Here is a 13,071-nt window from a genome sequence, read left to right on the forward strand (position 1 = left end):
CACATGAGGGCAATTATAGCTGGAGGGAATAGGGAGAGTCTTGGGGCATTTATAGCTATGTCAGTTATGAAAAAAGAAGAATTTTTGGGCATTTATAACTAGGCCAGCTGGGCATTTATAGAGGGAGTCAGTTATGCTATCAGAAGAGTATAAGAAGGGGCTTTGGGGGATAGGGGGTGGTATGTTTTTCTGAGTAAAGAATATTGTGAGTGTTTGGGAGAGCCGGCGGTCTCTCGAAGAACCGACCAACTGTTAATGTTTTCTGCTGAATGAATACTAGTCTCTTTTGTTGATGTTCGAGTGTGTGAACGTTGCTGTAAGTCTGTGAACTGCGTGTCAAATTTCTGGGTCATATCAGTGGTATCAGAGCCCGGCTTTCCTCGGCCATGGTGACAGTTAAGGAAGTGGCATCGCAGGTGGAGGGTTTCGAAGAACGCTTGACTTCTCTGCATTCCGAATTTCGTGTGGAGATGGATGGCTTACGCAATGAGATTCAGCGACTCGATCCAGAAAAGGTAGCAGCTGGTCTTTCGAAGATCTCGTCTCTGGAAAGCTCGGTACAATCTCTGGAAGGAGGTTTTCAAGATCTGGTGAGACGATTTGATTTGTTGCTTCAGCAATAGGCTTATTCAGCTCCTTTGTCTACAACTGGCATTGCTCCTCCTTTAGTCGCATCGAGTCGTGCGGCTGACATAGGGAAGAGTGCAGCTTTCCTGACATCTTCTTCAATATCAGTCCCGGAACATACTTCTGATTCACTTCCTCGGAAGTTGGAGTTACCTATCTTTGATGGGGAAAATCCAGACGGCTGGCTTTTTCGCGCGGAGCGCTATTTTGAGATTAATGGCTTGTTTCCGGCGGAGCGTCTGCGAGCTGCAGTTGTCTGTTTAGAGGGCGATGCATTGGCGTGGTATTACTGGGAAGATGGTCGGCAACCTTTTCATGGTTGGACAGAATTCAAAGAGCTCCTCCTTGAACGTTTTCGATCGACTCAGGAGAGTAATTTACAGGAGCAGCTCTTCTCATTACATCAGTCTTCTACTGTTAAGGAATATCGTCGCCAATTCGAGGTGCTCTCTGCTCCCCTACGAGACCTGCCGGTAATCAGTCCGAATAAGAGAAAGTGTTTTGGGCTGATAGAAAACTCCAGTTATTGGGATGAATCAGAGTCCCGATGTAGGGATTATAATGGGCACTTGGCAGCACTGACATCAGCCAAGGAACTAAGTTTTGCTGGAAAACTCTGCACTAATACAACAAGAGGTTGCTTGGTTGGAGGAAGAGGCTTCAATTCTACAGGTGGTTTTAGTTGGAAGTGGTCTGACAATGCAACACATTGGAATGAGTCCATCTCCCCTGGGGCACCATTTCACTCCAATGGCTCCAATTCATCATGCAAAGGCATTAATCTAATCAATACCTATACATCGGTGACTAATGGCCAGCCAACCCTTGTGAGTGAGAGATGCAACAACTCTCATGAGTTCATCTATATGCTTGATATAGAGAACAAATGCTACCACCTGCGCCGCCACAAGGAGTATCTTATCATCCTTGCAACTGTTAGTAGGATGATCCTTTGCACAACTTTGGCTGTTGTAGTTTGGTTGCTTGCATACAGGAGGAGCAAGAGGCGCAGAAGGTCTCGCAAAGCATCTAATCCATCAACATCTGCATCAGTTACCCCATCATGGAAAGTCTTCAGCAATGAGGAACTGAGGCCAATTACAAAGAATTTCAGTGAAGGTAACCGTATTGTTGGAAATGCCAAGACTGGTGGCACATATAGTGGGCTTTTACCTGATGGAACAAGGGAAGCAGTCAAGAGATTGAAAAGGTCTAGCTTTCAAAGAAAGAAGGAATTTTATTCAGAAACTGGAAGAGTTGCAAAGCTCCATTATCCTGCTACCGTGCGCGGTGTGCGTCCATCCACTATGCCTGGAGTTACTGGTTGGAAGTGCTTATTCATTGGCAGGACCTGCCTGATTTTGAAGATTCTTGGGAGCCTTTTGACTTACTTCGAGACCAGTTTCCTCATTTTAACCTTGAGGACAATGTTAGACTTTGGGCGGCGGGTAATGATAGGCCCCAATTAAACTTACGTATGCCAGGAAGAGGAAAGGTCAACAATCAGCTGGGGGGGGGGAATAATTGAACAATTAATCACGTGAGGGCAATTATAGCTGGAGGGAATAGGGAGAGTCTTGGGGCATTTATAGCTATGTCAATTATGAAAAAAGAAGAGTTTTTGGGCATTTATAACTAGGCCAGCTGGGCATTTATAGAGGGAGTCAGTTATGCTATCAGAAGAGTATAAGAAGGGGCTTTGGGGGATAGGGGGTGGTATGTTTTTCTTTGAGTAAAGAATATTGTGAGTGTTTGGGAGAGCCGGCGGTCTCTCGAAGAACCGACCAACTGTTAATGTTTTCTGCTGAATGAATACTAGTCTCTTTTGTTGATGCTTGAGTGTGTGAACGCTGCTGTAAGTCTGTGAACTGCATGTCAAATTTCTGGGTCATATCAACTGATTCCCTATGAAAGGGGCTCCACAGCAGTAGCTTCACTAGAAGAACACCTGCTAAATCAAGACAACATTCTACAGGAACTTAAACAGAACCTACTCCGGGCCCAACAATGGATGAAACAATCATATGATAAACACCATAGGGAAGCACACTATCAAGTTGGTGATATGGTTTACTTGAAATTGCTTCCCTACAAGTTGCTTTCTGTACAAAAACAGAGATGGAACAAGCTGGCACCTCGCTACTTTGGACCCTTCAAGATCTTGGAGAAAATTGGACCTCTTGCATACAGATTGGATCTCCCACCAGATTCAAGAGTGCACCCAGTCTTCCATGTCTCGGTTCTCAAAAATTGCTTGAAACCAGAGGCTATAACTCAACCATATCTTCCAAAATTCTCAAGTGATATGAACCTAGAAACAGAGCCGGTGCATATCACTAATTTCAGATGGGTCAAGAAAGGCTCCCACATTGTTCCAGAGGCCTTAGTTGTGTGGTCACAGCTACCGGAAGAGGATGCAACATGGGAACCCTATCTACAACTGCAACACCAGTTCCCCCATATTGACCTTGAGGGCAAGGTCCAGCTTAACCAGGGGGGGGGGGTATTGATAAGACCAAGAGCTGCGGCAAACCAAGGCCTGTGCACGGGAATAGCCAGCCTGCATACCAAGTTTACAAGAAAAGGGAGAAGCCACGTCAGCAAGAATGTAGTCCAAGTGGCTGACTGTTAGAACAGAATAATAGTCCTACAACAAGCTGTAATCATCTTGTAACAGACTGCAACTGTAACAACTTACCTGTCTATAAAAACCCGAAGAAGAAATAAAGATGAGGAATTCCATTCGAACAAATCTCTCTCTCTCTCTCTCTGTCTCTCCCTCTGAATCCCCTTTTCTCCCCCTCTCTGTTTCCCTTCAGTTTCCTCTTCCCTCACGAGCTTGGTTCACTCTATGAACCCTGAGTTAGGCAGCACCTAACAGTATTTCTTCATAATACCTCTAACTGAAATATTGATGCATTGCAAGAAAAATGGAATTTCACATTGAAAATTACATGGGTCTAGAAGCAAAAGACCAGTCGATTATGATGGTTTTGCAGTTTTGCCATCTCCATTATACACATAACCAGGAAGTGAAAATGGGGATTTAATAGTGGCAATGATGGTATATGGATTTCAAGAATTAAAGTCATTAATAACCATGCCAGAAAACACTAAGACCATGGTACATGTCCAAGCCTCTGAGGTAATTCATATCTAATGAAGTATTAGCTGGTGGATGAAGAATATGAAGATACACTATGTTGGGTGAAAAAAGAATATGGAGATACTCATTGTTGTTAGAGTGTGACAACGATAAATGGTCGGCATGCTTATTCTTAAAGCATGGTTGTACATATATATTCCAAATTTCCAATTATAAACTATCTTGGGGTTGCTAATGGGTATAGACACTCAGAATAATGTACCAAGTATTTGAGATTATTTGCATGATGCAACCACAACAATGCCACTTCAGAGAAGACCAGCTTTCAGCATTCTTTCAATTGGATCAAAATGCTGGCTTCAAGACACTCTAACGTTTGTCAAGATTAATCAATTTTTTGGTCTGTTCTCTAACAGGGTAGAACTTGAATCTAGTAATTTACTTTTTGTTGATTAGCACAAGTTCAATTTGCCTAAGGAAAAAGAATATGCATTGACTGCCCCCATGAAGCTGAAGCAATTGTGATTAAGGCACTTTGTTGTACAGGAGGCTCAAGATTATGAATGTGGAAATTGAAGGTGATTGTAAGGAGCTGATTGAAATGCTAGATTTTAGCATTCTTTCACTTGGATTGAAATACCGGCTTCAGTACACGATTAATTTCTGTCAAGAATCAAGATGAATCCATCTTTTGGCCTTGTTTCAATCTAAGGTTCTCTAATAGAGTAGAACTTGAATCTAGTAATTTATTTTTTGTTATCTAGCACAGGTTCAATTTTCCTAGGGAAAAGAATGTACATTGAACTGCCCCCATGAAGCTAAAGAAATTATGATTATGGCACTTTATTGTACAGGAGGTTCAAGATTATGAATGTGGAAATTGAAGGTGATTGTAAAGAGCTGATTGATGACCTTTCGAAGGATGAGAAGGATTCAAACTTGGATTTTACTTCCATTTTGATGGACACCTTAAAAATCTTGGAAGGCTGTAAGCTCAGGTTTTGTATGTCTGAAAAGAAGGCAATGAAGCTGCATACCAGTTAGCAAATGGCAGTTTTTTTATTTAACATGAACGGACAGGTACTCCATTTTATGGCTTTTGAGATAGCCTTAAAAAGGATTTGGATAGTTTATATTTGCAAGGTTGAATAGCTTTAGGTAGTTTATTTTGTAGTGTAGTTTGTTTGTATTTGGATTTTCTAGCTGTGTGTTTGTGTTTTAGAGGCTTTTTTTTTTGTTTGGTTTGTGCTTAAATGAAAGAACTTATTACTGGGAAAAAGAACGTGCATAAAGTTTGAACTCAAGTCCTTTCAAATTCAAACCTGTGTTTTTACCACTAAGCCAAGCACAATAGTTAATCTCTCAACATCACCCTAGAGGAGTGCCCTATATCCTTTTATTTATTTTTTGATAAATGAGTGCCCTATATCCTTACAATGCAAGAATTTATACATCTATTATTGCTAATCTAATTATCATCCCACCAAAGTAGCTAGCTGGGGGCTGGGGCCTAAATTATTAGCCATGTTGTCAAGGCCCCAGAATCACCACCATTACATGAAAGTTGAGACATCATTCCTTAGCCATTGTATCTGTGCGCAAAATCCTTGCAGTTTTTTTTTTGGGTAACCTTACATATTTGCAGCATGCCCCAAATTCTGATGTAGTCCCTGACTCTTACAAGTCTTATGGTAGTATACAAGATTCTTATTTCTGCTAAAACCGTGAGAAAAAGAATGAATTTACCTAGCATGTATTCTAAAAATTTCTAAATTTCATGTTCTGGACTTTTTCTTTCTTTTTTGTTTTCTGCATGCATAATAAGTAATAATTAATAAGGCTTCATGCCCCTTTGATTAATAATTATCAGAAACTGTGTTTGGTTCTTTTTCTGTAGTTGCCACTTCAGTTGGCAGCTAATATGTGTTATTTGCCACCTCAGTTGCCTTCTTGTGTAGCTGGATCATCATCATCTAAGCTGGATGCAGTGCCAACCATATGGGGTCGGCTACATTAATCATGTTTCACTATTCTGTTGTTATGTAGCTGGATGCAGTGCCAAATCACAGTGCAACATCTAATGCCATTACTCATCAGTCGTCTCTATTCTAACCAGAAATAACCATATTGTAAGTTGTAACTTGTCTTGATCCAAACAACGTAAGCAATTTCATCAGGCAAGCAGGAACAAAATTTGTTGAGTTGTTAGTGCCAATCTGTTGTGATTTGGACATTCCAATTTCCAGGCACGTGATCTATGCAAGTGGGGTGTGGGAGTGTTAAGCAGTTCTGTTTGCAGTGATTTGGGAACATCCATCCTTGGAGATCTCCAATGAAGGTGAGGTGGGTCTCATTCTTGTGACCTTGTCTTGTCCAAGCATGGGCAAGGTAGGTATAAGCTTTGCTGTACAGCCAGTGAAAAGAGGTAAAGCTCATTTATTTCCTGGGCCCATACATTGGCCCCAAACTGGTTCTAGTTTGAACAATCATACAAAGTTAATAAACTGATGGAATGGACCAATTCCAAATTCTGCTCCCCCATGGACTAGCTAAAAGCACGATATAGTAGTACAAGACTGGCTCTTTCTAGTTTCTACCACATTTTCTGTTTTCTTTCCGTGGTAATATATATATATATATATATATATATATACATCAAACAAATGAAATATTTAAGCCGATTACGGCCTCCATTGTTGTACATTATAGATATTCTTCAGTTCTTGTTCGGCTTCGGTGCTTTTACTCCTGGCCTCTCACTCCCCTCCAGTTTCTCATCTCCTTCGGAGAACCTGTAGAGAGTTATATTGGTTGTTAGATGTAATAATCAGTCACAATTTCAAACCTGTTTGGTTTGATCCAACAATCCCTTGAAGGGGAAATGAAGAAGAAATTACCCGAAACAAAATGTGGGACCGAGTGCGATGCGTGTCAAGAGATTTGCCAGAAAATAAGCTTAGCCTCCGTTTTCACTTGACTCTCTCCTCCTGTAGACGCTTTTGATACACGGGAAACGCTTTCTTACACGCGGAAACCTGCGCACATGGCACAATATATACCACGGTCAAGACTCAAGATTTGTCTTTGTAATTGCAAAATTCAAATATATTTTATTAAAAATTCTTTTTTTTTTGGGGTCAAGCCTTATCTCTTCATTAAAAATCCAAATAATAAGTATTAGAAAGTAAAAGAAAATTGATTTAGTTGCTAGCGCGTCAGCATTTATCCACTGCGTGTTGCTTACGCGTCAGCGAGAGTAAGCTCCAAACCATTAACCATAAACCGAAGCGGGGTGCACGCACCTACGTCAGTTGAGCTTTCTAGAAGGTAATAAACTAATAACATTAAGAGAGATAGAGAGGAAAAAGTTTGAGCGTTGTTGAGAGGACGGAGATTCCCGTCTTCCCTATCTAATCAACACAAGTTCTGTTGACCAAGCAATCTATCAGATATTCGTTTTGGACGGCATGATAATTTTAGAGGAATGCATCAGAAACCGTGCCACTTTGGATCCCCATCCCCATGTGATGTCAGACTGTCGGGCAAGCCAACGATAAAGACATTTTTTTTCTCGTTTTTCAAAAAATTGCCTCCTAACGTCTAACGGCTTCCGGCCTAATTAAATAAGAAAATGAAGTATTCTGATCAAACGGTCTTAGTCCTTTTATGGACCAGGTCTAGCCCGAGTGGGACCAACCAGGTCGACGGCTAGGATTAAGAATGTGCAGCAGCCACCTATGCAGCCGAAAACAGTTTCACAGGGCACAACCACCACCCATAATTCCCCACTCGGCCACTCTTTTGTCTGGGATTTGAATCTTGTTGCTAACGTCCAACCCATGTGGACCCATGACAAGTTTTTCTTCGATATTTTCTTTCTAATTCAATCAAATGACTAATCTATCCCTATCCTCTTGGTTGTTTTCCCATTTGATTACCCTTCTGCGCTAGAGAGAGAGAGAGAGAGGATGGATTTTGGGCTTACAGCTTCAATGTCGATTTTGTAGACGAGCAATTTCCGTCTCTCGCGGCAGCTGATCCTATAAGCCACGACGACATGGCCGATCGCCAAAGCCAGCGAACAAGTGAACAGCGCAACCTCAGCGGCTCTAAGATAACCTTGGCTGCCCGGAGCGGCGAAAACAAATGAGGCCTTGATTGAAACAACGACCAGAGACAACAACGAACACAGCGTTGTAATTCCCAGGTACGGCCCACGGGAAAGCCGAGGCCCGTCGCAAAAGCTGTAGACACCTGCAGCGAGAGCCAGACAACAGATCAGACCCATGTTAGATTTACTTCGAATTTCGCTTTTTCATGTGAAATTAGAATTCGAATTGAGAGAAACAGAAGCTGGGGTGGGGTGTTATCTTACATATAATCACGAGCGATCTGACGATGGAGATGAGGGGTATGTCGACGAGAGAGTAGCGAAAGTCGTAATTACTGAGATGGGAAGAGAGAGACTGAAACGAAAGGAAGGAAGGAGTGAGGGAAACAGAGAGGATAGCTGAAGGAAGAAGCGTATCGGCGAGAACAAGCAGAACGGGAGCGTAGAACAAAAGAAGAGACACCAGCATCGTGATCAAGAAGAAGAGAGTTTTCAACCCTCTCAAAACCCCCCTCCTCGACTTATCATCTTTACACAATCCCATCTCCCGATCTCAAAATCCTCTCTCAGCAGCTTGTTTCGATATATTTACAAGAACCCAGAAAAAAAAAATGATAGAATGAAGTAATACAAGAAAGAGAGAAAGCAGACGCAGAGGTTTAAAAGGGGGTTATAGAAAGAGGGAAAGAGGAGACATGGAGGATGTTGCAGCCGGAGCTTCTATATGTTTGACCCAGTTCCACAGAACTTGATGAGGACGTTATATAAGTGAATTTTCGCAGAACTTGCTCCTCAGGCTTCTACCAAAAGAAAAATAAAAAGAAAGAAAACTTGTTAGTCAGGGTCAAATGGAGGTTTCCATTTGTATTCTCGCTCCAAATTAGCGGCAATTACCTAACCTCGCTTATTAGCCAAAAAAAATCAAGAATCAAATTAAAAAAACGTATTTTTAATAATCAAAACTCAAAAGATGGTCGTTGTTCAGTTGTTCTAGTAATCTAGTTAATGAAATATTGACATGGAATCAAAGTAAATTCTCAATTGAGTTTCAAAAACGAAAATTCCAACCAAGGGAATCGTCTAGTCGTTTTCTTCCTGAAGTAGCCAGAGATTTTCGTTTCGTTTACTTTTCATTTAGTCGAAAGTGTCGAACAATGACAAAGAGAGATCAAGAGTGAATCAAGTATGAAGTACCATCAAACTGGAATCTATCACCAAAGGAATGATTCAATTGGATAGGCATCGGTAAAATAAGATCCCAATCCAACGGTTTGGATTAGAGCTAGAGACCCAGGTCACTTCACAAGTTACAAATGTGTGTGTAATCCGTGTTTGGGCCGGGTTGGCCGGGATATATACGCATGAGTTGGGGAATTAAAAAAGAGAAGGAAGCATCTGGTGGGAGCCACAGAACCCTGTCCGACGCGAAAACTTGGCTCTTCGGTCGACATGGTCGGAAAGAAAGAGGGATCAGTGGGGAGTTTGAGTGGTTGTTGTGGACATCCAAGAAACAAAAGAAAGGGTATTCTCTCTGAGGACTTAACGCAAACATCTTGTAGTGGTGAATCCCAGAAAGAAAAAAGTGGGTTAACAGATTCCGGAATTCGGCACTAGAGGAGCCAACTAGATTTTACATGGAGCCAATTAGGATCTGAGTTGGAAAGAATTATTTTGGGGGCTTGTCTTGATCTTGGTTTTAGCTTATCTGAAAGTGGTTTTTGGCCTTTTACTTTTCGGTTATATAAATACTGTGATCTCCGGGGGAGATATTGCTTTGCGGCAGAGAGGACTGAATTTGTTGTTAGCCCACTTGTCTAACCGAGTTCTTTTTTGGCCCTGCCCGTTTTTCTTTTTTTAAGCCTTATCCGTGTGATGACTGATGAGCCCTCAGCCTTTAACAATGAACACTAGACTCAGGCTTCACCTTTTCGTAGTTTCTTAATATTATTTGAAAGAATACAGAGGGAGTGGTTAATGCTGACCTATTTCTCTAGAACCTGAACGTTTTTCTTCTTTCTCGCCAAACTAAACCAAGTAGGAGAAGGTTGAATTTAGGGCTGCAAATGGATTGAATTAAATTTAGTTAGGTAGATTCAAATTTGATTTATTTATATTTGAATCCAAATTGGGTTTTATTCATCTGGTTTATATCGAATTTGATTCTTATTCTGATTGATTGAATATGAGATCATTTTTCAGAAAATCGTTTATATGCCTTTACATATGTTCATTTGACCAAAATTATTTCCCAAGTAAATTAAATAATGACCATGTTTATCTGTAAAATGTTGTTATTAGAATAAATAATTTTGTTTCATAATATTTTGACAACTTTTCCTTTTATTTGAATAAATATCAATAAATACATTTTATTTAAATAAATGATTTATCAAAAAATATATATTCAAATTCGAACAATCCGATACTGTTTTGCAGTTAAATTGGGGGCTGAGAATTTGAATCGAAAGAAAACGTTAAATGAGGAACTGTTTGGCACTCGCGAATAGACACAAGTATTCAGGAAACAGAACTACTATATTCAAATCAATGCCCCCTGTGGATATTTAAATAAGTAATTCCTGCCACCGCCCCCACGTTACCAGGCGGGCCTCCCGTATTCCTATCAGAATACGGGGGGAAATCCAAACGAGCCCGAGGTGAGATGCGCACATGGGCCATGTGGGGCGGCTCAGATTCTTCATTAATAAAATTCTGGTGGGGATAATATTGAATGTGGCGATATCAGTTAAGTTGGTTGTGGGCATTAAATATCTGGCACTAGTTGTACGCGGCATTGGCCAATTGGTCGTTGGTGTAGCCCATTATCAACGGCCAACGCCACCATGAACACAAGTCATGAATCGCGCAACGAGTCCGGGCCCAGGCCCAGCAAGCACGAGGTGATGACAAATAAAGTCATGAATCGCGCTATGAGTCTGGCCCAGCACGGCATGATGAATAAACTTATAAAGGATACATGCAACATGGGCAAGGGCAAGATATGGGTTTGGCAAGTTTTCCTGGGGGTCTTTCGGGCTTTTTCAAATTTCAAAATATTAAAATTTGGTATTTATCCATTCGGTAATAAAAGATGAAAATCTAAAAAGACCCATTTGGCCATTTCCAAGAAAACTCATCGGAGCCTAGGGGTTGTTTATGGGTCGGTTCAATTTGGTTGCTGGCTGTTTGCCCAACCAAACCAAATCTGGTCAGGTTAGGGAGTTAGTCATTCAAAAGTGGTCAATTATTGGTAAAAACCGGCTAATTTGGATTGGTTTTTGGTTTGGTTGATCGGTTCAAAAGATTTAAATTTAAAAAGTTGTAATAGTATTATTAAAAAATTAAAGTTTACAATATAAAATATTTTAAAATAAGAAATATGGAAAATTTTCCACTTTCTCATATTAAAATTTTAAATTTAAAATATAAAATATTAATATGTATATTTGGCTGGGTTAGGTCGATTTTGGTCAATTTATAAATGGTCAAACCCAAACCGGCTGACCTCTTGGGTTAGCATAATTGCTGAACCAAAGCCAGCCGAAATTATTAAAAGACTTACCAACTCGGGTCAACTAATTTGGTCAGGTTAGTTGGTTTGGTCAATTTCATCAGTTTGATGAACATCCTAAAACAGCCGGAAATCAAGAAACTTCAAATGTAGTTTTTGGGCTTAATTTCCACTTTCAAAATATCCTTCAACTCCATATTTAACAGCAAGGTTTTAAAAACCGAATCGGTCATGGATCTGGTTCCCGAGTCGAATGGTCCGATCATTCAAATCAAACGGACGGCCTATTCTGACAAAAAAAATAAAATAAAAACCGGCCAAACCATTGAACGGTTGAACGATTCGACTGCCCAGATTAGCGATTTGCTGATAAAATCAACAGTTTTTTGGGAAATAACAATTCTGGGATAAAACAGAACCAATCTCATGACCCATTTCCTTTTCCAATCCAACGATTTTGAAAACCATGTTTAACAGCCTAGTAGACCAGGATACTTACCAAAGGGTCTTGATGTGGACTCTTTTGTCTATTGGACTGTTAAAATATCTACTTAAAAGGACTTTTTTGTCGAAATGTCTTAAAAATACTTGTAATCCCTACTTCACATGACAAAAATACAAAGAAGAAGTTGGTTTCAAAAGAGTAAGAGGGTCGGTTACTTTATATAAGAGAGCAAAGGTAAGAATAAAGTGGTACAAGTTTTGAATTGGTTTTTCTGACGCAAAACTCTCAAACAGTCAAAGTTTTTCCGCCAAACACATGTGCTAATACCCATGATCGAATCATTTGACTTGTGACGCAGTAATCAAAATGGTTTATAATTTTATGCATTACATTTAGATATTATATATATATATATATATATTCAATTTACGGTTTATGGTTTGGTTCAATTTATAAAATTTAACAAACCAAATCAAAATCATAAACTGTAATTTAAAAAATTCTCAAATCGAATCAAACTGTTTATAGGTATAAACCAAACCAAGCCGTAAATTCGACTTGGTTCGATTCAGTTTTGCGGTTTGAACAGTATAATGAATACCCCTAAGCCTAAGGGAAAATATAGATGAAACATTTAACTCTGAAAAATTATCCATCCTCCACATTTAAATAAATCAAGCCTTCAAATTTGGAAACAAATTCATTTTATAGGTGAATATGTTTGGGTTCAAATGAATTTTTTTTTAATTTCCAAAGGCTATAAAATCATATGTCGATGCCATCTCCAGTGTCACACTTTGGTCATGATTAATTTTTTGCAATATTTTGAAAACCAGACGATATTAATCGGTTGAAGCAGGGAAACTAGGAGTTGGAACCCTTTTTTGGGTAAGCAATTGGATCCTAAATGGGTAAAATAAAAACTGTCGGGTTTTAAGTTAAACCGAGAAAATCCAGAAGTGAAACCTTTCATATACCACTGCACGATAGCCACTCCAGTTTTTAGAAAACAGCAAGCTTTTCATACCATTACAATCTGAGAGATCAAGTTCACCATTTAAGGTGTTGTTTGGTATCATTTTTACTTCTGCCTGCAACATTTGATTGATCACGAGGTTAAATTTGAAGTTAGACATAAAAATGACAATTTGTATTCATCAACTCAAAAAGTTTGCGGTAAAAAGAATATCCTCCCAAACGTGAAGATAGAAATGATACCAAACAACAAAATAATATATTGACCAACTATAGGAAAAATTTATTTAGGTAAT

The 13,071-nt window shown here is 39.7% G+C and overlaps 2 protein-coding genes across 2 annotated transcripts; one reads left to right on the top strand and one right to left on the bottom strand.

The window, feature by feature from the left end:
* The first annotated feature begins 386 nt into the window (after positions 1–386).
* LOC104595025 (C-type lectin receptor-like tyrosine-protein kinase At1g52310) lies at positions 387–6,261 on the top strand. Its single transcript, XM_088897802.1, has 3 exons — positions 387–515; positions 624–4,813; positions 5,676–6,261. Exons 1-2 carry the CDS (start codon positions 387–389, stop codon positions 2,094–2,096), a joined length of 1,602 nt encoding a protein of 533 aa, XP_088753928.1. The 3' UTR covers positions 2,097–4,813; positions 5,676–6,261.
* On the bottom strand, positions 6,150–9,363 carry LOC104595024 (uncharacterized). Its single transcript, XM_010255569.3, has 4 exons — positions 8,109–9,363; positions 7,719–7,987; positions 6,631–6,768; positions 6,150–6,525 (listed from the first exon to the last, which is right to left on the bottom strand). Exons 1-3 carry the CDS (start codon positions 8,386–8,388, stop codon positions 6,703–6,705), a joined length of 615 nt encoding a protein of 204 aa, XP_010253871.1. The 5' UTR covers positions 8,389–9,363; the 3' UTR covers positions 6,150–6,525; positions 6,631–6,702.
* Positions 9,364–13,071: the final 3,708 nt, after the last annotated feature.

This window comes from Nelumbo nucifera, chromosome 2, assembly GCF_055504915.1.
Source record: "Nelumbo nucifera cultivar China Antique chromosome 2, China Antique-T2T, whole genome shotgun sequence".
Taxonomy (NCBI): Eukaryota; Viridiplantae; Streptophyta; class Magnoliopsida; order Proteales; family Nelumbonaceae; genus Nelumbo; species Nelumbo nucifera.

What these genes read in the sequence shown, in the direction of transcription:
- LOC104595025 (XM_088897802.1), top strand. Translation starts at nt 387, where the DNA reads ATGGTGACAGTTAAGGAAGTGGCATCGCAGGTGGAGGGTTTCGAAGAA. An exon ending in AGCGACTCGATCCAGAAAAG is followed by an intron (nt 516 to 623) that starts GTAGCAGCTGGT and finishes CTTCAGCAATAG; the next exon opens with GCTTATTCAGCTCCTTTGTC.
- LOC104595024 (XM_010255569.3), bottom strand. Translation starts at nt 8,388, where the DNA reads ATGGGATTGTGTAAAGATGATAAGTCGAGGAGGGGGGTTTTGAGAGGG. An exon ending in CAGATCGCTCGTGATTATAT is followed by an intron (nt 7,988 to 8,108) that starts GTAAGATAACAC and finishes CTCTCGCTGCAG; the next exon opens with GTGTCTACAGCTTTTGCGAC. An exon ending in ACAAAATCGACATTGAAGCT is followed by an intron (nt 6,769 to 7,718) that starts GTAAGCCCAAAA and finishes CCATGTGCGCAG; the next exon opens with GTTTCCGCGTGTAAGAAAGC.